Source organism: Hippocampus guttulatus, chromosome 16 (assembly GCF_054856545.1).
Source record: "Hippocampus guttulatus isolate MCC_2025c chromosome 16, RoL_Hgut_1.0, whole genome shotgun sequence".
Classification (NCBI taxonomy): domain Eukaryota; kingdom Metazoa; phylum Chordata; class Actinopteri; order Syngnathiformes; family Syngnathidae; genus Hippocampus; species Hippocampus guttulatus.
Window position 1 is genome coordinate 4,743,433 of NC_141276.1, and position 27,976 is coordinate 4,771,408.

Consider the following 27,976-nt stretch of genomic DNA (forward strand, 5'->3'; position numbering starts at 1 on the left):
TATTTAAACTGTGAAATTGGCAGGAGTACTTTATTAGCATGTGAGAAAAGAAAAGAAAAGCCCTCGGCACTTGACACTCGTCGCTGCAGGATGAACAAGGTTAAGAGGAAGGACCGCCTTGTGTTGTGACATGAACAAACCTCGCAAGTTCCACTTTCCATTTTAGACTTTGTGTTTACCGCATTATGCCACTTGCGCAAATATGTAGGCACCATGGTTCTTTTTGAGGGTGCCACATGGAAGGAAGCCTTATTGTGCAGCACAATGGCAAACTGGGAGCGAAACAAAAGGATCTTACTGGAGCTGGTGAAGCTGCCGGAGAACAGATTTTGTGCAGACTGTGGCACACCCGGTGGGGCCTTTTTTTTTCTTTTTTTTTTGCGGATTTTTCAGATGTTCTGTTTGCGATTGTCCTGGCTAGAACAACAACTAACCTCCTAATCTTGTCTTGTTCCCGTCAGATCCGGACTGGGCATCCTACGAGTTGGGTTTGTTTGTGTGTCTGAACTGTTCTGGTGTCCACCGCAACTTGTCTAGCCGAGTAAAGTCCATAAAGCTCGACTACTGGGAAGATGAGCTCGTGGAGGTATGGCCACACACATTTAGGTACAATATAATGGATTAGTTTTGTACAATATTATTATGAAAAATCTTTCTTTTTCGGGGGCCTTGGGGGAAGTTGATGAAATCCAGTGGCAATGCCAGAGCCAGAGCTTTGTATGAAAAAGTACTTCCTCCTTACTACTACCGACCAGAGCAAACTGACTGTGCGTAAGTATATATATATATTTTTTTTTGGTACGGTATTTTGAAACCCCTCACAAAACTGAATGATCAATCCCACTATAAGAAATGTGCAACTACAGGCAAGCGGAGGCAAAACAGAATTTTAAGATACAGTAACATATATTTCAGGAAAGTGAGGTTTCCAATTGAAGTGACCCCTGAAAGGGGAAGTCAACTCAAACTTTTCCTTTCCAATAATATCTGCGCCCTCAGAGTATTCTGATTAATATTGCGTTTGCAGAAGATCAATTATGCAGCAAAATCCACACGTTCTCTAAGGGGTGGCCATTTTGTCACTTGCTGTCGAGTGAAAATGACAGCACAGTTGCTCTGGTAACGACCAATCACGGCTCACCCGTTTTCTGGCTTTTGGTCATTTGACGTTGGCGAGCTCAGCCGTGATCGGTCATTGCCTTGGCAACTGCGATGGCATTTTCAGTGGCAAAATAGCTGCCCTCTGAGATGGATTAAAAATGGGTGAAGTTTGTTGCTTCATTCATATTCCACAAGCAGAAAAGGAATCAGAATACTGTTAAGGACTACTGCGGTTGCGTAGAGCATAATATTAAAAATCATTTTTTGGGTGCTGACTTGCACTTTAAACCTGCAAGCAAAGCAGAGTGACTATGAAGTCGGAAGTTGTTGCGCTGCCTCTTCATGTTTGTTTGACTCTCCAGAGTGTTAAGAGAGCAGTGGATTCGAGCCAAATATGAAAGGTTGGAATTCACAGGAGAGACCAAGTATCCACCTCCATCTTATACCACAGGTGATGTTTTATCCTCTCACCCATCCCGCCGTTTCAAGTGTCCATGGAAGGAGGAGTCCCCGTTTTGATTTGATTCCAGGCTTCTATGAAGGGATCCTGTGGAAGAAAGGAAAGGAGAACACACAGTTTCTGAAGAGGAAGTTTGTTTTGTCTGAGAGGGAATTCACTCTGGCTTACTACAACAAGGAAAATGTGAGTGAGCTTGCAAATAGCGTGCGAGTGTCTACATTTGATCTGGCAACCAAAACGGATGCCAACATGCTTTTCGTTTATTTAGGAGTCCAAAGGGCCAAAAGCCCTCATCTCTATCAAGCACTTGAATGTAACATTTCAGCCAGAGAAGATCGGTCATCCCCATGGGATGCAGATTACTTACCTTGACAGCGACCACACCAGGAGCCTTTATGTGTACCACGAGAGCCCCGAGGTGGGACTGTGTGATCATCCCAATCACGAATTGACTTTCCCCGGTTCCCCTTTTGTTTACTCTGGACCTGATGGGTTTTCTTTTTGGATCCTAGGAAATAGTCACGTGGTACAACGCCCTACGAGCCGCTCGCTATGCATACCTAAAGACGGCTTACCCGACTGGAACCGATGTTGATGTAAGCACCCAAAGTGTTCATTCTCAAACATGAATTCATCATATGTTAATATTTTCACCTCAACTGAGAAGTGCCTGAGTTGAGTGATAAGAACCTGGATGCTCTTTGGTCGTGATATGAGTGAAACTTGAATTCTCATTGGCAGCTGATACCGAATATAACACCAAACTACCTGAAAGAAGGATACATGGAAAAAACAGGACCCTCGGTAAGTTCTTGCGCTCCAAATGACATCACCCATTTACAGGTGTCTGTGCTAAATATTAGGTTGTTAATTTTCTTTTTCTTCAGTAAAGCATTTAAAAAAATGTTTTGCTTCCCAGCTTTGTTGCTCACACAGTGTGCAGACTAGGAAACCTGTCAATATGTGCAAAAAATATTTATATTTCTAAGAGCATATTTTTGTTTCTTTTTATGGCTTTAACACATCTATTATTGTATAATCCATACTATGTTTACCAGCAAAAGGAACCGTTCAAAAAGAGGTGGTTCATTTTGGACTCCCAAAATAGGAAGTTACTTTACTTTAAAGGCTGTTTGGTGAGAACAAACTTTTTGTATTACTTGACAGATGAGTCCCTTGCTGTGGAAGTGCATGTCTGAAAGTGCTTTTTTCACTGTGAATCTAGGACGCTGAGGAATTGGGGGTCATCTTTCTTGGCACAGAAAGCAACAGTTACTCTGTTAGGGACTGTGTCCCAAAGCACACCCGTGGGAACAAATGGAAGTACGGCCTCGTGGTGGAAACACCCGAGCGGCAATTTATCTTCATGTGCGAGCACGAGAGCGAGCAAAGAGAGTGGCTGGACTCCCTCAGACAGGTTATGTCTAGGCCTATGACACCACAGGATTATACCAGTAAGCATGGCAATGGGAATTTGAGAATCATTTACAGAAGTGTCTGGAGATGTGCATTTTTTTTGTTTTGTTTGTCTTTGCAGCTGAGGCCAACATCAGGAATAAACGATGAAAACTGGAAAGTAGGATTTAAATTATTCAACAGCAACATTTGAATGGTGACCTGCGCTGTGCCATGAATGTGTCCGTGAAGTTGCTGTTAAGTTACTGTTGAAATAACAACTGTGGTCGTCTTCATTTGAAACTGTATTGAGTTGAACTTTTTTTGTACCAAATAAATAGTTCTGACAACCGTGTCTTACATCAACCTTTTTTTCTTATCATGTTATTGCTCTATTCCGAGTCATTTGTTAAGCTGAATTGATCTGCTGTTGCAACAGTTATTTGCTGCATTGATTTAGTTTCTGTTTCCTCAAATTCTTTTTGAAAATATGGTTTATCTCAATAAATGTTTTTTTTAGGCGGCATGGTGGGGGAGTGATTAGCACACTTGGTTTAATTGAAGACTCGAAATTGCATACTGTGACTTGATCGTAGGCTTTGTGAAACATCTGCAGTTCTTCTCTCTTACACCTGAGGGCAGCATTCAACGTTTTATAATACCTAAACTGATTGTCCCCTTACGGCTCGCCGTAGTTGCCGGGTAGTGGAGGTCAGGCGTGCTCCTGAACCAACTGCGAAATGCTATAGAATCGCCTTAAACGTGAATTCCGTTCAAAAAAAATCATGGCGCATAACAGTTGGCTACTTTTTAAAATGCATTTGCATTAAGCTTGAAAAAAAGTGCTTGCTGTGACGTAGCGCTCGAAGAACGACACCAAAAAGCGACCGTCCGTTTTGTCCTACAAAGGCGCCCGGCTTGACAGGCGCTGGGCCTGACGTAAGACAAACTACCGAAGGAGTGACAGCCAACGAGGGGACTTCATGAAGCAATCGAGTGCCCCTAATACTGGAGAAAGGCTCGTTTAAACATGAGGAAGGACGTGAGGATACTGCTTGTTGGGGAACGTAAGTAGCGAGTGTCTTCAATGTGGCTCGGCTGCAAAGCGCTTTATCCGCTTATACTGTGTGCTAGCGAAGAGGCTAGTGGCTAGCTAGTACTGCAGTAGCACAGTGTGTTACACGACAACATGAAACAAAGAGCTATAAAAGTCATTATTCCTGATCATTCCACTATTAAACTGCAGGGGATCACTCATATTGCAGTAAAATGTGCGATAGACTTCCGTCCTACAACATTCAGAATATATTTAGGAACTGTGATTTGCAAATAAATTGGGCAGCTCAATGAAAAGTGCTGAGTTTCAATGTTTATCATAAATGACATGTAAAAGGCGTGCGGTGCATCCGTTTTTGATGGATGCGTTTCTTATCTGTACAGCCAAGGTGGGAAAGACGTCACTGATCATGTCTCTGGTCAGCGAGGAGTTTCCTGATGAGGTGATGGTTATCCATGCAAACGTTGATTCAATAAATGGTTGCCTTGTTGCCAGTTGACGGAAGTGGTTGTTTTCAATGTGTCAGGTTCCTCTGCGAGCTGAGGAGATCACCATCCCGGCAGACGTCACCCCAGAGAGGGTCCCCACACACATTGTTGACTACTCAGGTACTGAAAGAGTGCTGAGCACATCTGCCTCACAGTTTTGTAGTTGCGGGTGGGTGTTGAATTCAGGCTGTGGCTTTCCTATGTGGACTTTTTATGTTCTCCGCATGCTGACTCTGTATGTGTGAATGTGAGTGTGAGTGGTTGTTTGATTCTATGTGCCCTGCGATAAGCATTTCAGGTTGTACCCTGACTCTAATCCAAAGTTAGCTCGCATAGACCGCCATTCTATTTATTGAGGTTAAGCTGTACAGAAAATGGAAGGATGGATGTCCCCAGCATGTTTTGCACCAAAGCAATATTTTTCAAGTTTCTCTGTCTGACTTGCCGCCAATCTACAGTATTTGGACCACTAGTTTTACAAGATTGGATTGGATAAACTTTATTGTCAAATATGACATTTCTTCCCTCTCAACACAAAATATGTCATCACAACATTGATTCAACTATTAACTTTTTTTTTTGTTTGCATCTTACAGAGGCAGAGCAGTCGGAGGAGCAACTATATCAAGAAATATCTAAAGTAGGTTTAGTTTCTATTCTCCTATTTTGATGTTTCAATAATTGTCAGTGTTTTTTTTCCTCCATAAATGAGAAGCTAATATTGGACTATTCCCCCTTGCAGGCAAATGTCATCTGCATAGTGTACTCGGTCAACAACAAGAAGTCAATTGAAAAGGTGAGCAAAATTCCTACTCTGGCTGCTGTTGATTTAGCCTGGGTGTGTCTCCAACAATGGAATTGCATTGTATGAGGTATCCGATGGGAGCCATGCGAGTGTATTTGTTTGTCGTGAGTGTTCAACGTTGTGCTGTCCCTCTCCCAGGTGACAAGCCATTGGATTCCCCTCATCAATGACCGAATAGACAAAGACAGCAGGTGTGTGTTGTATTTATCCTGACAGTCACTTCATTTGGGCCGATTGCACAGTGTTAAATTTGATGGTGCAAAAGATTTTCATCCCCCAAAAACATTTTCGGTTGCACAGTATTCATGGCACGGAAGGGCTTTCTATACCCCCTAAAATTGGAGACACTTTAACGAAAATCTTTATCTACTCTCGCATGTCAGACTAATAAAAGTGCTTTTTCTTTTTAATTATTTTTTGTTGCTGACAAATTGATGCTGCTATATGATGTATACATTATAGTTACATAGTGCCATTCATGTTTTAAATTGTGGCCAGTGGCCTTTATGTTTTAGGATGGTCGCGTTTTGGCGCTTACGTAGTACTTCCTTTGGTAGGGTACCCCTGATCCTCGTGGGCAACAAGTCTGACCTGGTGGAGCACAGCAGCATGGAGACCATCCTGCCTATCATGAATCAGTACCAGGACATAGAGACGTGTGTCGAGGTAAGATAACGTGACCAGACTGCCGCGTACGAAGACCCTCTCACTTAAATGTTGAGTACAAGGGGGGTCCTCGGTGTACAACGGAGGTCCTTAAGCCCCATCTATGCTCTTGTTTCTTCATAGTGCTCTGCCAAAAATCTGAAGAACATCTCAGAGCTCTTCTACTATGCTCAAAAAGCCGTTCTCCACCCAACGGGACCACTGTACTGCCCTGAAGAAAAGGAGGTGAGAATTGTGGCTGACGACTGTGGACACTGCCCGACGCTGATATTTTGTTCCCCAAATTTGACATGCCAAGCGCAGAGAGCCTAACGTGTTTTCGTATCTAACGTGTCGTGACAGCTGAAGCCTTCTTGTATTAAGGCTTTAACTCGAATCTTTAAAGTGTCCGACCTGGACAACGACGGCATCTTGAATGACAACGAGCTCAACTTCTTCCAGGTAGTATTTGATCATCATGTCATATTTCTGATCAAATATTGCAATTCTGTGCATGACCTCGATCCAAATGGGCATCACGTCGTGTTCCGAATTTGCTCCATCATTGTGATCAGCCTTTGATTTTTGTAGCGAACGTGTTTCAACACGCCACTGGCGTCCCAGGCCTTAGAAGACGTTAAAAATGTCGTCAGAAGAAACATGGCCGACGGCGTCAAAGATAACGGTCTCACACTAAAAGGTCAGACATCGTCCCCGTCCCGTCTATTCTGATCAGACAAAATTTGCGATCGCTCCGTTTGCTGACCTCCTCTTTTCTTTCGCTTTTAGGCTTCTTGTTCCTGCACACCCTCTTTATACAGCGCGGCCGGCATGAGACCACCTGGACTGTGCTGAGGAGGTTTGGTTACGACGACGACCTGGATCTCACTCAGGAATATCTGTTCCCTGTGTAAGTGCTGGAAAATATGAAACTTGCAATTCCTTTGAGGCAGCTTTTGTCTTTTTTGTTTGTTTGGTCATTTTTGGGTGATTGAGGTTCATCTTTGTCCCTCTTCCAGAGTCAAGATCCCTCCTGACTGCACCACAGAGCTAAACCACAATGCTTACCTCTTTCTCCAGAGCGTCTTTGACAAACACGACAAAGTGAGTGCTCAGATTGACCGCGTGGCCAAACCGTAACGTGTGACTTTTGTGACAAGACTGAATCAATTCTGCCGTTATTTCACAAACGTCTCACAAATGACTACCTGCGCTCGGCTTTGCACGAGCCCGCCGTGTTGACGGACATGGTGGCGTGTGTTTGTTCGTTCAGGACAGAGATTGCGCACTGTCGCCCGAGGAGGTGAAGGACCTGTTCAAAGTATTTCCCTACATGCCGTGGGGTCCGGACGTCAACCACACGGTGTGCACTAATGAACAGGGATGGATCACATACCAGGGATACCTCTCCCAGTGGACGTGAGTTTACAAATGCTTTACTTGCGTAACTGGACCAAAGACAACTAAAAAAAAAACCTCGGGTCCAATTGCCATGCAGGTTAACGACATATCTGGATGTCCAGCGGAGTTTGGAGTACTTGGGTTACCTTGGATACTCCATCATCTATGAGCAGGAGTCCCAAGCAGCTGCTATCACAGGTAACGATCCAAAAAAAATGATGTGCTGGGACCTCTTTTTATTTATAAATTTATTTATTTATTGTGAATGTGACAGAAAAAAATTGTGTGTGGTAGATTTGATTTTCTTTTATTTTTTGGATGAATGTGACAAAAAAATGTGTGCTGGATTTATTTTATTTATTTTTTTTTATTTTTTTTTTTTTTGAATGTGACAAAATGAAAAGCATTCTCACCGACTTGTTCCTCGTCTTGGTTGTCAGTGACGCGCAACAAACGCATCGATCTGCAGAAGAAACAGACCCAGCGCAGCGTCTTCCGCTGCAACGTCCTCGGCGCCCGAGCCAGCGGCAAGAGCGGCTTCTTGCAGGCCTTCCTGGGAAAGAACCTTCAGGTCAGTTGGTGTGCACGCGCCAGCGCGGTTGCAATCCGCTCGCAGTTGTCGGTTAGATGATCAACTGAAATCGCAAGGGAGAAACGGGTTACGTGTCATACCAAGCAGAAATACCACCCCCGCCGCCCCCAACGCATCCATAACTTCACAGCGAGGGTCCACACCAGTGATTATTGCTTTATTTGTTTGGTTGACAAGAACAGTCCATTGCAATTAATGGGAAGATGACTCCGTGGAGCAGAACAAATGAATTAAAGCGGCTTAAAGGCCACCAGCTCGGGATCAAGTCATCTGTCATTGTTTCTAATGGGCTTGGTTTTTTTTTTGGTCACCATAGCGACAGAGGCAGATTAGAGAAGACCACAAGTCCCTGTACGCCATCAGCACAACTTACGTGTACGGTCAAGAGAAGTACCTGCTGGTAGGTGATTTTTTAACTAATAATATAAATAGCGAGGGGGGAAAAAGGGTGAATTTCATGAGTGGGCCTTCTGTGGGAATATGGTTGAAGCTGTTTGAAAATTTTGTTTTATATGGACTGTGTTTTCATGACCAGAAGGGAGGTCTCGAATGGTGCTATTTCTGGATTTAACACACAGACACACACAAAAGGCATTGTATGATTGGATGCAGGCGTAGTAAAACGTACGCTAGCTTAAAAAATATTGTTGCATGCATGCACGCTAGCTTATGTTTTTAAAAAAGGCAGCAAGAGCAAAACTGAGTTTGGTTGTACTCTATTGAATTATTTAACAACATACTCATGGTATTTTTTAAAATGTTTTTTTATCGATCCTCATCCTGACATCCATCAAAGTCCTAATCTTCTCTCATGGTCATGAAAATACGCTATCAATGTTCTGCTACAAAGGTGTCTTTATTATCGTAAATTTCAAAAGGGCCCAAGAGTGAAGACGACCATTTTTTTTTTTTTTAAACAAAATCTCCTTCCAGCTCCATGAGATGATGCCAGATTTTGACTTCATGTCAGAGGCGGACCTCGCTTGTGATGTGGTCTGCCTGGTCTATGACGTCAACAATCCGCATTCTTTTGAATACTGCGCCAAAATGTTCAAGGTAAATACACTCGGTTTTGCACTTTTAGAACACCTGGAAAGTGGACCTGTTTTAGTTTGAATTCGTCCTTCCACACTTGCCCGAAATAGATGAAATTCTGCAACCCAGGGAGACCTTAAAATTTTTTTATTGAATCTCTCGTAGCTTGGCCGTGATTTAGCAGGAAGCAATTTCACCAAACTCTTTTTTTTGTGCGTGTGCGGCAGCAATACTTCATCGACAGCAAGACGCCGTGCGTGGTGATTGCCGCCAAGTCGGACCTACACGAAGTGCGGCAACAATACAGCCTTTCGCCGCACGAGTTTTGCCGCAAACACAAGCTCCACCCGCCCCAGCCGTTCACGTGCAACACCATTGACGCCCCCAGCAAGGACCTCTACACGAGGATCACCACCATGGCCATGTACCCGTCAGTATAAGCTCTTTTTCCACCGCTCCCAACTTTTCATTGATCATATTACGTGACACATTCAAATGCTTCAATGATGAGTTCAACTTGAAGACCATTTGTTCTTTTTATTGATGTTAATTTAGTGCGTTTCAAAGGCGTCAGAGCTCAGACCTGACGTCTTCAATAGACTTTGCGGATCTTACAAGGGTGTCTTAACTCCTTGAAAGCACTCTGATCCGATTGGCTTTTTCGAATAAATTAACCAGCGCTAAGGCGGCCAAGCCCTCAAAATCTCATTTTAGCTTTCCAGAAATGGTTTTGTCTGAACTCTGGGGGCAATTAAAAACCACTTTGCTCAGCGGAGCTTCAAACGCCGTCCAGCCAACTAACGCGCTTACTTACCTCGAATCAATCTTGCTACTGATTAACTCACTGTTACTTAAGAAAACCAACACAGACCCTATTGAGTTTGCTGTTCAGGCATTTTTTGTCCCCACCCCACAAAATGAACATGAATGCAACAAGTACGACAGGGCGCATACCTTTCCCATGTACAGGAAGACGTTTTTAGCCGAAAAAAATCGACCATGTATAGAAAGGCGTTTTTAGCCCAAAAAAACCCCCGACCATGTATATAGTATATAGTAAGGCATTTTTGGCCCGAAAATAACGACCATGTATATATAGTATGGCGTTTTTAGCCCAAATAAAAAACCGACCATGTATAGTAAGGCGTTTTTGGCCGAAAATAACGACCATGTATAGTAAGGCGTTTTTAGCCTCAAAAAACGACCATGTACTGTATAGTAAGGCGTTTTTAGCCCGAAAAACCCCCCGACCATGTATAGTAAGGCGTTTTTGGCCAAAAATAACGACCATGTATTGTAAGGCATTTTTTGGCCGAAAATAACGACCATGTATGGTAAGGCATTTTTAGCCCAAAAAAAACAACCATGTACAGTGAGGCGTTTTTAGCCCAAAAAACCCCCCGACCATGTATATATATAGTAAGGCGTTTTTGGCCCAAAATAACGACCATGTATTGTAAGGCGTTTTTTGCCGAAAAAAAACGACAATGTACAGTGAGGCATTTTTAGCCGAAAAAAAAACATGTAGTAAGGCGTTTTTAGCCGAAAAAACGACCATGTACAGTATAGTAAGGCGTTTTTGGCCGAAAATAACGACCATGTATAGTAAGGCGTTTTTAGCCTCAAAAAACGACCATGTACTGTATAGTAAGGCGTTTTTAGCCCCAAAAAAACCCAGACCATGTATTGTAAGGCGTTTTTGGCCGAAAATAACGACCATGTATAGTAAGGCGTTTTTAGCTGAAAGAAACGACCATGTAGAGTAAGGCGTTTTTAGCCGAAAACAACGACCATGTATAAGTAAGGCGTTTTTAGCCGAAAAAAACGACCATGTATTGTAAGGCGTTTTTTGGCCGAAAATAACGACCATGTATTGTAAGGCGTTTTTAGCCAAAATAAAAAGGACCATGTATCGTAAGGCGTTTTTAGCCCCCCAAAAAAACGACCATTTATAGTAAGGCGTTTTTTGGCTGAAAATAACAACCATGTATTGTAAGGCGTTTTTTGGCCGAAAATAACGACCATGTATAGTAAGGCGTTTTTGTCCGAAAATAACGACCATGTATAGTAAGGCGTTTTTAGCCCCCCAAAATAACGACCATGTATACTAAGGCGTTTTTAGCCTCAAAAAACGACCATGTACTGTATAGTAAGGCGTTTTTAGCCCCAAAACCCCCCCGACCATGTATAGTAAGGCGTTTTTGGCCGAAAATAACGACCATGTAGAGTAAGGCGTTTTTAGCCGAAAACAACGACCATGTATAGTAAGGCGTTTTTAGCCGAAGAAAACGACCATGTAGAGTAAGGCGTTTTTAGCCGAAGAAAACGACCATGTAGAGTAAGGCGTTTTTAGCCGAAAATAACGACCATGTATTGTAAGGCGTTTTTTGGCCGAAAATAACGACCATGTATAGTAAGGCGTTTTTGGCCGAAAATAACGACCATGTATAGTAAGGCGTTTTTAGCCGAAAAAAACGACCATGTAGAGTAAGGCGTTTTTAGCCGAAAAAAACGACCATGTAGAGTAAGGCGTTTTTAGCCGAAAACAACGACCATGTATAGTAAGCCGTTTTTGGCCGAAAATAACGACCATGTATTGTAAGGCGTTTTTGGCCGAAAATAACGACCATGTATATAGTAAGGCGTTTTTAGCCCAAAAAAAAACGACCATGTATCGTAAGGCGTTTTTAGCCCCCCAAAAAAACGACCATTTATAGTAAGGCGTTTTTGGCCGAAAATAACGACCATGTATTATAAGGTGTTTTTTGGCCGAAAATAACAACCATCTATTGTAAGGCATTTTTGGCCGAATATAACGACCATGTATAGTAAGGCGTTTTTAGCCCCCCAAAAAAACGACCATGTATTGTAAGGCGTTTTTTGGCCGAAAATAACGACCATGTATTGTAAGGCGTTTTTTGGCCGAAAATAACGACCATGTATAGTAAGGCGTTTTTAGCCCAAAAAAAAAACTCGACCATGTATAGTAAGGCGTTTTTAGCCAAAAAAAAACGACCATGTATAGTCAGGCGTTTTTAGCCGAAAATAACGACATGTATAGACTCGAATGGCGCATACCTTTCCCACCTTTGTTGTAATGTCACCGCCAGGTGCTCTGCGTGTTGTCTGTTTTGCATGCGCATACACGCATTCTTCTGTGCCCAGCAGCCACGCCCGTCTCCGCTGCATGTGCGCCTGCAACAAGTGCACCTATTGCCTCCTCAAGATGGAGTTGCTGCGCAGCATTAAGGCCCAACTGCGCAGGGTCGTTCGCAACAGGTTCATACGTAGTCCTATCCCGTGTTTTGGCATCGTCAAACTCCATCCCCTGTGTAGTTGTGGAAGCAGCTGCAGTTCTGTCATGGCAGCTCTTATAGACGCCCTTGTAGTGCGTGCTTCAGAGACTAGTGCTGAATGAGTCTTTAGGAGGCATGTTGTGGAGGTTTTTCTGCAGCAATGTGGACTGTGTTCAGCACACAAGACTGAATCCGTGTGTGTATGAATGAGACTTGAATGCTCTGTCCGAGTTGTGTTCGAAAGGTTCCTAGGATGGCTCTCACAAAAAGTCACTGTATTAATGATTAGAAAATGCTTTGGTTCAAATAAAGGCTTTCTCATCTCACCCGGTACCGTTTTCACCAGGCACATGGCGCAAGCAGACCTGAAGAACTCCACGTTCTGGCTGCGGGCCAGCGTGGGGGCCACCGTGTTCGCTGTGCTGGGCTTCGCCATGTACAAAGCGCTTCTCAAACAACGGTGATGAGACGCTTGCATCCTCAACGCCCGTGATTCTTTTTTCCTGTCCTGTCCGTCACCTGAAAGACTGACCAATCAATCGGGTTACAGCCCGCTTGATATCCTGCCCCCCCCCTTAGCCTCATTCATCGTCGTAAGAAACCATTTTGTATGCATTTAATCATGAAGTGTCAATCCTCTCTTTGTTTTTTTTGTTGTCTTTATGGTTTTTGTTTCGTTTTTTTAGGCAGGAGTAAAATGCAACTTGTGAATGCCTACCAGTCAATTCTCAAACGCCGACACTGTGTCGGTGTTTGTGTTTAGTTTCTCCTCAGGTCAAGTCGAGGCAGCCACAAAGGGACGCGAGTGTGTTCATAGATGTGTACAGTATATGCAGTATATTATGGATGTAGTTCTGAGGGTTTTTTAGCAATGACCAGGGTGGCCTCTTTTTTTGCCTCATCTAGTTGTGTCTAAAAAAAACAAACAAAAATTCACCTTCACTCATGGATGTCATGCAGCCATTTTTGATTTAATTTATTAACGCGTCAACCTGTTTTCTTTTTTTTTGTTGAGTGGTTCACATGCTACAAATATATTTTTCATGTATTTTTGTATTTAGTGCGCTCAAAGCTATTTCCTTGCAGTTTTTAACGTGTATTTGTTTTCAACCTGAGCTTTACTTCTCATTTGGTCGATTAACCCATGACTACACCATTTCAGCAGCCAAGTGTTTGCCCTTACAATCTGCCACAACTTTTTGAGTTCATGGGTCAAAGGGCGGCTAATTTAACAAGTCCAAGAAATGGTTTTAACTATCTAATAAATCACATTTACACTCATTGATGTTTGTGTTGTCTCATGGATTACATGACATGTTTATTGCACATCCATCCATAATTTACATCTCATAGTTTAGATTCACAATCAGTACAACATAGCCGAACCCCCCCCCCCCCCCCCGACCATGTATAGTAAGGCGTTTTTAGCCCAAAAAAACGACCACGTAAAGTAAGGCGTTTTTGGACGAAATTTTTAGCCGAAAAAAACGACCATGTATAGCGAGGCGTGTTTAACCAAAAAAACGACCATGTATAGTAAGGCGTTTTTTGACGAAAAAAAAAACGACCATGTATAGCAAGGCGTTTTTAGCCGAAAAAAACGACCATGTATAGTAAGGTGTTTTTTGCTGAAAAAAACGACAATGTAAAGTAAGGCGTTTTTTGCCGAAAAAAACGACCATGTATTAAAGCAAGCCGTTTTTAGCCGAAAAAAATGACCATGTATAGTAAGGCGTTTGTACCTGGAAAAAAACGACTATGTATAGTAAGGCGTTTTAAGCCCAAAAAAAACGACCATGCATAGTAAGGCGTTTTTAGCCGAAAAAACGACCATGTAGAGGAAGGCGTTTTTTGCCGAAAAAAATCGACCATGTATAGTAAGGCGTTTGTACCTGGAAAAAAACGACTATGTATAGTAAGGCGTTTTAAGCCCAAAAAAAACGACCATGGATAGTAAGGCGTTTTTAGCCGAAAAAACGACCATGTAGAGGAAGGCGTTTTTTGCCGAAAAAAACGACCATGTTTAGTAAGGCGTTTTTTGCCGAAAAAAAACGACCATGTATAGTAAGGCGTTTTTTGCTGAAAAAAACGACAATGTAAAGTAAGGGTTTTTTTGCCGAAAGAAACGACCATGCATAGTAAGGCGTTTTTAGCCGAAAAAAAAAACGACCATGTATAGTAAGGCGTTTTTAGCCGAAAAAAACGACCATTAAAGCAAGGCGTTTTTAGCCGAAAAAAACGACCATGTATATATAGTAAGCCGTTTTTTGCCGAAAAAAACGACCATGTATAGTAAGGCGTTTTAAGCCCAAAAAAAACGACCATGCATAGTAAGGCGTTTTTAGCCGAAAAAACGACCATGTAGAGGAAGGCGTTTTTTGCCGAAAAAAACGACCATGTATAGTAAGGTGTTTTTAGCCGAAAAAAACGACCATGTATAGTAAGGTGTTTTTAGCCGAAAAAAACGACCATGTTTAGTAAGGCGTTTTTTGCCGAAAAAAACGACCATGTAAAGTAAGGCGTTTTTTGCCGAAAAAAACGACCATGCATAGTAAGGCGTTTTTAGCCGAAAAAAACGACCATGTATAGTAAGGCGTTTTTAGCCGAAAAAACGACCATGTAGAGGAAGGCGTTTTTTGCCGAAAAAAACGACCATGTATAGTAAGGTGATTTTAGCCGAAAAAAACGACCATGTTTAGTAAGGCGTTTTTTGCCGAAAAAAACGACCATGTATAGTAAGGCGTTTTTTGCTGAAAAAATCGACAATGTAAAGTAAGGCGTTTTTAGCCGAAAAAAACGACCATGTATAGTAAGGCGTTTTTGCTGAAAAAAACGACCATGTATATATAGTAAGGCGTTTTTGAGCCGAAAAAAGCGACCATGTATAGTAAGGCGTTTTTTGCTGAAAAAATCGACAATGTAAAGTAAGGCGTTTTTAGCCGAAAAAAACGACCATGTATAGTAAGGCGTTTTTAGCCGAAAAAAACGACCATGTATAGTAAGGCGTTTTTTGCCGAAAAAAACGACCATGTATAGTAAGGCTTTTTTTGCTGAAAAAAACGACCATGTTTAGTAAGGCGTTTTTTGCCGAAAAAACGACCATGTATAGTAAGGCGTTTTTAGCGGAAAAAAACGACCATGTATAGTAAGGCGTTTTTTGCTGAAAAAAAACGACCATGTATAGTAAGGCGTTTTTGGCCGAAAAAAACGACCATGTATAGTAAGGCGTTTTGTATGCATTTAATCATCAAGTGTCAATCCTCTCTTTTTTTTTTTGGTTGTCTTTATGGTTTTTGTTTCGTTTTTTTAGGCAGGAGTAAAATGCAACTTGTGAATGCCTACCAGTCAATTCTCACATGCTACAAATATATTTTTCATGTATTTTTGTATTTAGTGCGTTCAAAGCTATTTCCTTGCTGTTTTTAACATGTATTTGTTTTCATTCTGAGCTTTACTTCTCATTTGGTCGATTAACCCATGACTACACCATTTCAGCAGCCAAGTGTTTGCCCTTCCAATCTGCCACAACTTTTTGAGTTTTTTAACTATTTCATAAATCACATTTACACTCATTGATGTTTGTGTTGTCTCGTGGATTACATGACATGTTTATTGCACATCCATCCATAATTTACATCTCATAGTTTAGATTCACAGTCAGTACAACATAATCACTTTTCCACAATTGAACTAGTGCAATATCCTAAAAGCTTTCACTGGTTTATTTTATATATGCTCAACTGTAACTACTTGGATTTTTTTTCCCTTCCCAAAAAAAGACATTGAGAAAAGAAAAACAGCAATTCCATGCAAGTTTAAATAGCAGGGTGACATTTTAAATATAGACATCTGAGCACTATCAAGCCATCATCAGGAAAGAAACTAAAAATAGGCTTAGCTGTGGCTTTTTTTAACCCCCCCAATACACACGCAAAGCCAAGTGGTTTCCACTGGATATTAAATCAGCTAAACAATTCTTGATCGTTGAGGGATTTTGACAAAATCGTGTCACAGCAACATTATGAAACCTTGGAACTCTTCTAAATTTGTCTTCTTTAAATTTAGCCACAGTTCTTGTTAAAATCTGATTATCTGAGCCAGTTTTGTCATCCAACTACATTTTCCGAACCGCTTGATCCTCACTAGGGTCGCGGGGGGTGCTGGAGCCTATCCCAGCCATCTCCGGGCAGTAGGCGGGGGACACCCTGAATCAGTTGCCAGCCAATCGCAGGGCACACAGAGACGAACAACCATCCACGCCCACACTCACACCTAGGGACAATATAGAGCGTCCAATCAGCCTGACATGCATGTTTTTGGAATGTGGGAGGAAACCGGAGCACCCGGAGAAAACCCACGCAAGCCCGGGGAGAACATGCAAACTCCACACAGGGAGGCCGGAGCTGGAATCGAACCCGGTACCTCTGCACTGTGAAGCCGACGTGCTAACCACTGGACTACCAGGCCGCCCCCAACTACATTATAATGTAAAATTCTGGGCGACGCCCTGTATATTAGTCGTGTGTTAAATCATCTGCATCAGTTAGTCCACATCGGAATTAAATATAGTTCAGTTTTAAAAAATAGATTTTAGTATTTGAATGTTTGTCAGTTATGTTAATGTTTTCTTAGACAGTAAAAAAAAAAATTCCAAGATTATGCACATCCTACTTTACAACCATATTTTGAGATTCACGTTCTTATGTCACAATCACAAGCGGATTAAATATCAATTATATATACCGTGTACTGTATATGATACAACTTCATTTTCCCCTGCTCCCAAAATGTTTTTAAAAAGTAAGGTAACAACAAAAGGAAGTACTCAAGTGTCAGAATGGCATTTAGGCCTGCGACTGCTCACTGAGGAACTCCTCGAGGACGGCAATGATGCGGCAGGCTTCGGGCAGGTCGCTGTGCTCGGACCGGGCGTTCTGCAGGAGCACGTCGCCATTGCCGCAGCCCTGCAGGAACTGGCAGCAGCGAAACAAAGCGTAGTGGCTCATCTCGGCCTGACGCACGAAGCGCTTCAGGCTGTTCATGTCCTGGATGGCCTGTGAAGACAGGAGAGTCAAGAGCGTCGAGGCGGGAGTCCCGAAGACATAACTGGTGTGTGTTCTCCTACCTTGAGTTTGAAGTTCTCCAGGATCTGTCTGAGGAGGAAGGGGTTGGCCCGTTCTGCGGCGTTCAAAAACGCATGACTCCAGTCCTCACAGAAGCGGTTACTGACTGCGCAACACAAAATATACACGACGGTATAATACCATTGATACGCTTGATGCGTCGGGATGACTGACCGGTGTTGGCGAAGGTGGGCGGCGTGTCGGAGCAGTCGACTGTCAGGTGGGAGTGCACGTCCTCCGACATGGCCTTGCAGAGGGAGGCTGCCGTGGTGTCTTGCTGCGACAGGCCCTGCAAGCTGGCTGCTTTGATGAACCTGTGCGGTCACGGCGCACTCCCATCAGTACACACGTTACTACAAACACCAACACCGAGGAAAACCAAATCTCTCTCACCGGGACACGTCCGTCTTTGTCCTTTCGTCCGCATTGGCGACCTCCACGTGATGGTGACTCAGAGCCTGGAGAAAGAGCCCAGTGTAAGCACAACTACTGCCATCTAGTGAAGGGTGGTGATATTGCAACTTATCAAGACAGCCGACACCCCCACTCACGGATGCGCACATTGGCAGATGAAGCGTAACACTCACGGCATGCAGCAGGAAGCTGATGTTGCTCTGCACCAGTTGCACCACGCGGTGAATGTGCATGACAGACTCTTCGTACCAGCGGCTCAGATAGGGACGCAGCTCCGTCTCCAGGTTTTGCAGCTGTCGCGCACATATGCAAAAATCGAGTCGATTCATCGTCATATATGACGATGGAAGAATCGCTCAAATGAGTTTGAGCTCTTTCCGTACCTCGGGCGTTTGCAGACTGCTGCGCAAGCCTTGAACGTACTTATCAAGTTCTAGCCTATATGTGCACTCAGTCAAGGACCACAGCAGAATGAGTGTGGATGTGACATGCCCAACAAGAAAAAAAAAAGGATATAAGTTGAGTCCTTTTTCTGAGCCTCCCAAGAAGCAGATGACGTGTCCGTTACCGTCGGCATCAGGTTGCTCTGGAGATCGTTCTTGCTCCAGGAGGCAACAGTAGCAGCCCACTGCATGCTCTGGAAGGCTGCAAAGAGAGACAGAAAAAAAAAAAAACAGCAGAGGGCATGTTAACAAAGTACACAGTATTAAATATTGAATTCTTCTTAGCATCACCTGAGCTCCACAGTGGCGATGTTGCCCATGCCTCCCAGCAGGGCTCCTTTGCTCAGCCTCCTGGAGATGTACGTGCGAAGCTCGGGTTCCGCCTCTGCGGGTAGGCTGCTGTCAATCAAAGTCAAGCTGGAGGGCGGAAGGCACAGTGGTCAGTACGGCTACTCGCACCCATGGGCCATGAAGAACCCGGGAAGCCACTGAACGGGAAGCAGATGGAGAAAGCTACACAAACACACACGCAGTGGAATACAGCATTTAAATTATGACCTGCATCAAGGGTGGGTAACCTTTTGATTTCTTTATTTTTATTATTTTGTTAATCAGTGATGTCAGAAAAGCAAATATACTGTATATATATATATATATATATATATATATATATATATATTAGTAGTTAGCTTCTTTTCACAAAAAGCATTTTTTGGGGGGGGGGGCAGAAACCGGTGGTTCAGTGACACCATTTCATGTTGCCGATTACTAAAGAACAGAAAAAGCGAGAAAGAAACTTTTTCTAGGAAAAGAAGAGAGTCTATTCTTTTTTGGAGTAAAATTGGACTGGCCCATATTCCCTAAGTTGCCCAACCCTTGTGGTTGTCCATGGAAATCATTTGTTTTCATAGCAAACATCACATCTTGCAGGTGATTGATTAGGCGACGCCGGAAGGCGATGATCACTGAGGAAGTGAAAATGCAATGAAAAACAGATGCAATGTTGCTTCCCATGGCAGCCTGCGGATGTGCACCAAAAGTGAGAGACGAAAGCGAGAAGGCGGCGGCCGGCGCGGGGCGCAACAGCTCCTGGGTTACCTAAAGTCCTCCTGACTGGTTGTGGAATCTGCGCGTCTCTGGTTCCAAGCCACATTTTCCTCAGTGGCCTCCGATCTATGACAATACGCACTTCCATCATTACCTGCTTACTGTATCATTGCACACGTGGTGCTTGCAGATAAGGGAGGAATACAATGTCAAGTAAAAATGTCACTTAAAACACCTAGTAGATTACATAGATAGATACAAGGGAAATTTTATAAGAATACACAATTCTTATCGCGACAAAATACAAAAATAAGTTACCTCGTGCCTTCGTATAGATAAATGGCATAATAGCAGTTCAGCTGAGTCTTTTGGCCGTACGCAGCAATTTCCTCGCTTTCGAAGTCATCTTTCTCCTCCACGTCAATGGAATCTTGGAATGACGACGTCTGGGATGTAAACATGGTCGGGACGATGCACCGAGAAAGCTAGCAGCCGGCTACGCAAGCGTTAGCCAGTGGTTTTTAAGTATCGTTGACGCCTGGTTAGACCGCTGTGGTCTTTTATGGAAGAAAAATGAGATATATGATGCAGCCCTATTGCAAATTATTATGGAAGGTGCAAGTAAAGCTTGCTATTCTGTATGCGTATAACATGTGCGTCCTCAAATGAGTCCGACCGCAACAAATTGTATCGAATATCATAGGTTCCTACTTATAACACTGTAATTTAGCGACTCAATTCGTCGAAATTATATTGTATATCATTACAATATGTAAATTAACACAAAACGCTAAATATTGTGAAGCAGTGATTCCAATTATCACATTAGCATGCCTGTCAAAACATCAGGCGTGGTGCAGAAAATTCCACTAGATTACGGGTGTCAAACATTTTATGTGGCCCACAAAGGCAAATCATGGGCATTTCGTTTCTTACAAATTGTCTTCACTGTTTTTGTTCCCAACCCCACTTTTTAAATAAATTGATTTTTAAAACTGGCTTCTGATTTCTAAAGTAGTTCTCAATTCGTTCCACATATGATATGAGCCGATCATACACCTGCTGTATGTGGGTTCAGTCATAAAGCCCCCCTGAGAGAAACCATAGCTACGATAAACAGTTTGACACAACTGCACTTGGTGGCAGGAGGAACGGTTTTATCACCTGTTCTTCACACAGCAGAAGAGCTTGATTATTTTAGTCTATACATATTCTGTTGTGCTTGTATGATGTTCTGGCAACGACTAAACAGAGCCATGACAAATGCACGAATGACTACAATTGCATAGCAGCTTATTGCATTATATTTGTGCAAATTCATCCAACTGCAAAACTTCACACATGACAGCTGCATGCCATACAAGGCCAATGACTCTTCCACTTCAGTCATGCAGTTGTAGCCCCACCTGCTGGAGTTGGTTGGTTGCTGCACTGCTTGGCCCCGATGCGAGTGGACGGCAACAACATTCTCGTGATAAAAATCAAACCAATGAGACAGTTGTAAAAAGAACTATTTATTATACAGGCCATCTTGTTGCTGGTCTACGTTTTTGGGCAGAATCACAAGAGGGCCTAGAACAATAACATCACACATCTTGGCACCTGAAAGAGAATGAAATCCTGTAAAATTGCAGCATTGAAATTGTTACAGAGGCTCCTTGAGGGTCTTACCAGGAGGCTTCAGATGTTCGTAGGAGTATTGTGTGCAGGTGGTGTCACAGCAACGACACACGTCAGGGCTCCCATCTATGTTTTCCCATCTGATGAAGAAATGCAGTGAGTTCCCACAAATTCATCAGAGAGGATGTTTACGTGCCTTGGTGTATGACCTATTAAATGCTATGGTGTCCATTACAACTACCATTTGAGGAACTTTAGCAAGAACATTAAAGTTTAAAAAAAAAAAGTCCAAGTTGTCACCTTGAATGCATATAAGTGCAGGCCTTGTCAGCTGTGTTGCTCCTCCACATTTCAGAGGTGGCTTTTAGCATGCATGTTAGAAAGAGCTGAAAAGGGGGGGGGGGGGCAAAAGTTGAAAGAATCCATTATGAAACTGCAGTCAGTGGCTCGTCAGCAACTCTCACCGTGTTTCTTTCATCCCCGTTAAACAGGAAAGCGTCCAGCTGCAGCTGGAGAAGGTCCGGCCTCACTCTGGACAGGAAGCGCGCTCTTGATCCCCGCTGTTTTGAGTCCGCGAGACACCTGTGGGACAAACGGCCGCGACATCAGCGAATCTAGATGCAAAAAATAAATAATTAAAAAAAAAAAACTCTTTGCATCATACCCGTTATTTTCAATGAGGAAGTATCGTGGCACCGATGCTGCCTCTGGGCTCAGAGTTGCCACACAGCTGTCAATGAAGAGCCGTCTCTGTTCCGGGCCATAATTGGTATAGGACGCTTCCAGGTTGAGCACGTCTCCAAGATAGAAGACGTTTGACAGCCTCAGTCTTGTCCAGTTATCTACAATACATACAAACAGTACACACAAATTCAACATGCAAACGTACAAACACACACCACGTTATACACGAAGCCGCCAATGTTCTCCCTTACCGGACATCAGCCTCAGGGAGAAGGGCGAGGTCTTTGGAGACGCAGTGACAAACTGAAGTGGCAAGCGAGCTTGACTGCTCACAATGTGTGTCCTGTACAAACACATGACACGCTTACAAAAACAGAACACATTTTTGTTCTACCATTGACAACTTGGGAATACATAACATTGTGGCGAATATCAACTGCAGAAACTTTAGGCCAGCAGTAGGAATTTTTGGAGGGCCGTTGATGGACTGAATTTTCATTCCAGGAATTAAATCAGGTGAAAACATTTTAATTCTAGTCTCAAGCCTACAACTATTCATACACTTAGTCAATGTTACTTTTTGTAGTGGCAGGACACAGGAACAACCATTTGGGTCTTCCTTGTGATGCCATGACGGGGAGGAGGCGAGAAGGTCAGCTGGTTCGAGTAGATCAACGAGTCGTCAGATACCTGCAGATGGAAAAGGTTTGCTTTACAAATTAGGCGGCTGGCACCCAATTACTATTCACAGCTTTTGTGGGAAGTAGTTTTTTTGCACAGTGGCTACAACATTGCCTGCAGACCTTTTTGTGGCAACTTGAGTGGCTAGTGGCACTTGTCAAAGCTCTCTGTTACAAACTCCTACTTGTTCGATTTTCATATAGGAGGAACTGGAGAAAAGGCTGTTAAATTTGATTGTTTTAAGACTATTGTAAGTTGAGGGGTTCATCGTTTATGAATTTATGGCTCTACGTTAAGAACGGGCAAAAGGAGAGATGGACTCCGTTTGAACGCAGCTTTATTTCCAAACGTCTGCACCGGAGGAGGGCGGCCCGGTAGTCCAGTGGTTAGCACGTCGACTTCACAGTGCAGAGGTACCGGGTTCAATTCCAGCTCCGGCCTCCCTGTGTGGAGTTTGCATGTTCTCCCCGGGCCTGCGTGGGTTTTCTCCGGGTACTCCGGTTTCCTCCCACATTCCAAAAAAAACATGCATGGCAGGCTGATTGAATGCTCTAAATTGTCCCTAGGTGTGAATGTGAGCGTGGATGGTTGTTCGTCTCTGTGTGCCCTGCGATTGGCTGGCAACCGATTCAGGGTGTCCCCCGCCTACTGCCCGAAGACAGCTGGGATAGGCTCCAGCACCCCCCGCGACCCTAGTGAGGATCAAGCGGTTCGGAAGATGGATGGATGGATGCACCGGAGGACGATCGAGAACATAACTTCCGACAACAACAATCACTTCCTGCTTTCCCTGACTTAAATAGCCAATCAGAAGCTATCAACATAAAAACATGTCTAAGCAATTATTAAACAGAACGCAACTTAGGTAATCTTAACATAAATATGATGCTCAAACATAAAATTATCATAACAATATAGCATAATGTTATATTAATATTTAGAGTTCAAATTTAAAAAGGAAGTGCTTAAATGAATTTCTGAAACGCCATCAAAATAGCCCGCCCCCATCGGGATACTCACTGACAGCTGGGTGCCGCAGTGCTGGAGTCCAGCCTTGATGACCACCTCAGAGTCATCAGCACGTTGGGCCTGGCATTGTCTGAAGCCGGAATACTCAACACCACCCAGGAAAAGCCCCCCAGGAGACACCATCGATGCATACATGTCAGCCTTGACCTGTATGATCATTAACGTCGGTGTGCATGTCACGCGCACAGGGGGCGAGAACACACTGGTTTGGATTTCGCTTCCGTCCTCACTATCACCGATAACAACGGTGGACTTGTACTCCCTTCCATCTTTGTCGATCATGGGTCCGTCCTTTAAAGTCCGAATGGCGAGGGACATTGGCAGGAACAGCGAGAAACAGAAGTACACCAGCATTGTGTTCCTCACTAACATGTTAAGACAAACACAAGCGATCGTACCCCAGCGCGGTAACACCATTCGCCTGTTGGCTGGACTACCATGCAAGTCCAACCAATCGGGTCACCTGGGTATGACGGCTGTGAGCAATTAAATACTGATTTGATCACCCTCGATTGGCTGGCAACAATTTTCAGGCAGTCCCCCACCCGTGCCCGAATTCAGCTGGGATGACTTAAATATTAACGGCCTCACAATTAGCCTCTTCCGGCTGAAGAGGGCAGCCATCTTACGATGCCAATTTTACTGATCCCTGTGTATGCAGTAATGAGAGCCTCTCAAAGAATGATCGTCAATATTTGCATCAACCATTCAGAGTACATTATCTCAGTGTCGGGCTTTGCTTTCATTTCATTCTTGGTGGTTGTGACAGCATGATGAGTGTATCTCCGTGTAGCAGTCATAGATCTTAAACGACAAAATTCATGACCATATTCTTATAGATGAAATGTGCATGTTCACTTCTCCCAGACTTAGTATGACTGTACACCACATATTTTGGCATGTTCACTCTAGAGACAGAAAATAATGTGAAAATGACACAGGAAAATTAAATGTATTCAGATAAGGCACACTTTAGCGAGTGGCAACGTAAGATGGCCGCTAGTGGCTTCACGTCTCGCTATGGAGAGTAAGCAGCGTTGTTAGTCTATTTATATACGACCCGGGGCGAGGATAGGCTGCCGAGGACAAGCACTTTATGATCGACGGATAACACATTCAACTATGTAAAGAGTTAACGCTTCATGGGAGAGAGGGAGTTTATTCAACTTTAAATGATCTCCAACCTCTAAAACTGAATGCCCAAGATACTTTTTACAATAAAACCTCACATTTCACTACTCACAGACTCCACTATTCCAGATTTGGAGGGGGGGAGGGGGGGAGGGGGGGGGGGGACCCATCCCGGGGGAGGGAGTCCATCCCCCTTTGGTCACTGTCATGCTCCGGCCAAAGTACTTTGATGCCAATAAACTAGGTTGAAGCGCATTGAGGATCTTTATGAATGCTTTGCTGCTATCTTATGGCAGTTATGGGCAATTCTCAACCATTATTGCAGATTTTCAGCAGTGGACTCCACTGATAGGCCAATTCAAAGAAAAAGAGCCACTTTTTTTTGAAGCAGGTAACATTTCCCAAGATTCAATTATTTACCGTTCCATTGGCCAATAGGCTACTAGTTGACTAAGTGTAGTGCTTCATAACAGTTCTATAAGTTGGACGCCTTGCAAAAAAAATAAACATTCATCAGATACCATTAAAAACAAATCAAGTTGCATTACAAGTAGTTTATTTTCTCTTTGGGTCCTTTATAGTGTTAGAAGCTTGTGGATCAGTCACGTTGGAGACGGGCGTGACAGTCACCTCCGGCCCAGGGTCAACAAGTTCAGTGGAGTTGTCATCCTGTGCGCCTGGCGGGGTGGGTGTCGGTTCAGGAAGTTCACCTTCTTCATCTGCATCAGAAAAGGCCGTGAGAACCAGTTCTCACATCGCAAAGTGTCCGGTATACCTTTCAGAGGCATTTCACTTGTGGGGTCAACGAGGGGGACGTGGTCCAAGTCGTCATTCAGGTCTTCGGTGAACAGACCAGGAATTAGGCCCTTGTCTGGGTCTGAAGCAGAAGTGAGACTTTAGAAGAGAAACTCGCATGGTCTTAGCCACACTCACCCTTCAAGTAATTGAGGCCGCTCATCCACTGGCTGCCGTACAGAGCAGGCCTGCTGATCTTTTTGAGCACCGGAGGCAGCTCCTCATCAGGAATAGTCCAACTTTTCTGTTCGGGCAGAACCAACATGGGACCCACTTTTGCCTGCTGTTCCCACCCTTGGTATGGGGAGAAGAATCAAATGATTGAAAGTCAAATAAACTGGTGGATGTGGCATACCAAACTTGGGATCTTGAAACATACCAGTGGCGGGGAGTCTGCTCCTCCAATGAGATTCTCGTTCAGCTGACTTGCTGAAGCCACGAGGGCCGAATTTGGCTGCCTTGCTAGGATGTTGTCCGGTGTCGCTTTGACAATACCCACACAGGTAGTCGTTGCCGTCAGCTGAACGCCACCTTAAATGTAATAAAAATTATACCAGGGTGATTGAATTACCCACCGTAGACGCAAAATGAACCAACACTTGCCTCCCTTTGACAAAAGTGCACGCTTTGTTGGGTGCTTCTGTATCATGGACGGGCACCGCATTCATGAGGCATGAGATGTACAGCTGTGGAAAGAAAAGGGATCATTTTTTTAAAATGACCCCAAGTGCATTTCAAAAGTAGGTCGAATCACCTCTCCTCTGTCATCATCGTAGAATCTGAAGGCATCAATGACCAATTGCAGCTTGTCATCTTGTGTTCGCACTAGGAAGCGAGACTTTGAGGGCTGAAGCTTGGAATCCAACAAGCACCTGTTCAAGACCAAAAAAAAAAAAAAAAAAAATAAAGGCCTTTGAGATTGTAATTGACATTTTAACTAAAATTTTTTGAAAATTATGTAGATCGATTTACCGGTTTTTAAATAATTTAATGGGTGGCCATTTTTCCCCTTGCTGTCGTCTGCCGTTTTCTGCGTTTGGTCATGTGATCCTTGGGAACCAATGTCATTTTCAGTTGACAGCAAGTGGCAAAATGGCTCATTCAAGGCCTATATTTGTTTCTCGAGCTTATGTATTACACTAGCTAGGAGATGGAAAATGTATTTTGTGAGTTCTACTTGTGACAATTTTATTTTGAAATCACAAGTTTTACCATCCCACATTACCAGGTAGCTTCCTAGCCAACAGCAAAAAAAAAAAATTGGCATTTCTTTATCCATGAAATTATTCGCCTATTACAGATTAAATATTTTAAAAGTAGTCTTGTCCTATTGGATCGTCATCTTTGACCCAGGAAGTGGCTAGCTGACCATCTTTTTTTTTTTTTAAGCTTGAAAGTGACAGAACCTACTTTCCCTCAATAATTTTTATAGCATACTCAGAAATATGCCAGACTCGTGTTTGAGCACTTACCCATTCTCAATGAAGACATATCTTGGCAGAGAATGGATGTCCGGCTGCAGCGTGGCCACACAGGTGTTCAGGAACACTCGCAGGCCCACGTGATGGCCCACTCTGACAGAAGCCTCGATGAAAATTGGCTCGCCCAGGAAGTACACGTTGGCGCCCCTCTCATACTGCCAGTCGTCTGCCAAGAAATTTATGCAAGCATATAAATAGAACCCAAATATATACGATCGCTATTTAACATTAAAAAAAAAAAATACTTGTCATGATTCTGAGCTTAAAGTCCAGCGTTTCCACTGCAGCTTGTGTAGAAATGAAGGGGATCCAAGTGGGTGTGAGGGAAGAACTGGAGAGACTATAGCGCCTAAACACAACCACAACATTGGAACCACTTCATACCCAGATGTTGACTCGCACACCATTTACACCTCACCTTGCATAGTGACACTCGATTGGAACGACCGCCCCGTCCATTCGGATCAGGCCATCGGGTGAAGGTGCGGGAGTGTAGATGAGCAGGTTGGTATAGACCAGGGACGCGTCAGTCATCTGTGGACAAGATTGAGCGACCAATCAGACAGAGGAGGGAGTGACCGATGTCAAAACATGGAGCCGATACCTGCCATCGGCTTTGCGTTCAATTAAACAGGCGCAGATTTAATCAATTATGAGCCGGCTGAGAGAAGATCATCATTTCGGTCTTGATACTTTTTGGAACATTTCTTTCATGGTGTGCTGTGATGTACTATTTTAAAATGGGTCCCTTGCCTCAACAAAAAAGTTGGGGAAACAATGTTGAGCCTTACCCAGTATTTGGTGCCACAGTCCAGTAACCCAACGAGTATTCTGTACTCGCGATCGGAGGACGGCTCAGCACCGCAGGGGCCGTTATCGCGCTCCACCCCGAGGCGCACCTCATAATTGTGGACCGGCACCCCCACGCCAAACAGGTCAGCTTGGATCAGGATTTCCAGGGAGTCCGGGTGACAGGTCACCTGGACTGTGTTGAGGGGCTGCCGATTGTCCACCGGAGCCCGTTCGGGGTCCTTGTGGCGGTAAGCCGCAAGACTCTGTTTAGCTAACGGAAGGTCGCGGCTAGCCAATGAGGAGGTCACACTTGACAAGAAGAGAACAAGGAGTAAAGCTGCCATTACTGAGGGGCCTCTGGCCACAAACGCTCCTCCTGCACAAAGACCTGCCAGCTTCGGCAGTTGTCATCTGGGAACCTTTTTTTATTGGAAAGCCAGTCAGGTGACCTCGGAACTCCG

General features: G+C 43.7%; 5 protein-coding genes across 7 annotated transcripts; 2 read left to right on the top strand and 3 right to left on the bottom strand.

Annotated features, from left to right (window-relative positions):
• Positions 1–144: 144 nt before the first annotated feature.
• adap2 (ArfGAP with dual PH domains 2) lies at positions 145–3,316 on the top strand. Its single transcript, XM_086133362.1, has 11 exons — positions 145–352; positions 462–586; positions 680–771; positions 1,464–1,552; positions 1,632–1,744; positions 1,830–1,979; positions 2,074–2,157; positions 2,303–2,365; positions 2,620–2,697; positions 2,787–3,015; positions 3,099–3,316. Exons 1-11 carry the CDS (start codon positions 214–216, stop codon positions 3,125–3,127), a joined length of 1,191 nt encoding a protein of 396 aa, XP_085989488.1. The 5' UTR covers positions 145–213; the 3' UTR covers positions 3,128–3,316.
• A 345-nt stretch (positions 3,317–3,661) lies between these two features.
• rhot1a (ras homolog family member T1a) lies at positions 3,662–13,556 on the top strand. 3 transcript variants are annotated; one of them, XM_086133328.1, is made up of 20 exons: positions 3,662–4,023; positions 4,397–4,455; positions 4,540–4,621; positions 5,098–5,141; positions 5,244–5,297; positions 5,445–5,497; positions 5,864–5,972; positions 6,096–6,197; positions 6,315–6,413; positions 6,543–6,651; positions 6,741–6,861; positions 6,971–7,055; positions 7,225–7,370; positions 7,450–7,550; positions 7,793–7,923; positions 8,261–8,344; positions 8,878–9,000; positions 9,207–9,409; positions 12,145–12,258; positions 12,622–13,556. In XM_086133328.1, exons 1-20 carry the CDS (start codon positions 3,987–3,989, stop codon positions 12,737–12,739), a joined length of 1,974 nt encoding a protein of 657 aa, XP_085989454.1. In that variant the 5' UTR covers positions 3,662–3,986; the 3' UTR covers positions 12,740–13,556. The 3 variants fall into 3 exon arrangements, with proteins under 3 accessions (XP_085989454.1, XP_085989455.1, XP_085989456.1); XM_086133329.1 differs by having other exon boundaries at positions 12,148–12,258; XM_086133330.1 differs by lacking the exon at positions 12,145–12,258.
• A 2,291-nt stretch (positions 13,557–15,847) lies between these two features.
• c16h17orf75 (chromosome 16 C17orf75 homolog) lies at positions 15,848–19,958 on the bottom strand. Its single transcript, XM_086133877.1, has 10 exons — positions 19,621–19,958; positions 19,354–19,428; positions 18,547–18,672; positions 18,325–18,457; positions 18,196–18,252; positions 17,986–18,105; positions 17,792–17,856; positions 17,573–17,712; positions 17,401–17,504; positions 15,848–17,329 (listed from the first exon to the last, which is right to left on the bottom strand). The coding sequence occupies exons 1-10, from the start codon at positions 19,761–19,763 to the stop codon at positions 17,120–17,122; spliced, it is 1,173 nt and encodes a 390-aa protein (XP_085990003.1). The 5' UTR covers positions 19,764–19,958; the 3' UTR covers positions 15,848–17,119.
• Positions 19,959–20,800: 842 nt separating this feature from the next.
• On the bottom strand, positions 20,801–23,733 carry LOC147192632 (zona pellucida sperm-binding protein 3-like). The gene is made up of 8 exons (XM_086133156.1): positions 23,308–23,733; positions 22,184–22,296; positions 21,858–21,949; positions 21,587–21,764; positions 21,387–21,504; positions 21,223–21,308; positions 20,974–21,062; positions 20,801–20,904 (listed from the first exon to the last, which is right to left on the bottom strand). The coding sequence occupies exons 1-8, from the start codon at positions 23,731–23,733 to the stop codon at positions 20,813–20,815; spliced, it is 1,194 nt and encodes a 397-aa protein (XP_085989282.1). The 3' UTR covers positions 20,801–20,812.
• Positions 23,734–24,986: 1,253 nt separating this feature from the next.
• LOC147192633 (zona pellucida sperm-binding protein 3-like) lies at positions 24,987–27,859 on the bottom strand. The gene is made up of 10 exons (XM_086132880.1): positions 27,515–27,859; positions 27,142–27,257; positions 26,969–27,072; positions 26,715–26,889; positions 25,997–26,114; positions 25,846–25,928; positions 25,622–25,773; positions 25,381–25,536; positions 25,223–25,324; positions 24,987–25,166 (listed from the first exon to the last, which is right to left on the bottom strand). Exons 1-10 carry the CDS (start codon positions 27,857–27,859, stop codon positions 25,003–25,005), a joined length of 1,515 nt encoding a protein of 504 aa, XP_085989006.1. The 3' UTR covers positions 24,987–25,002.
• Positions 27,860–27,976: the final 117 nt, after the last annotated feature.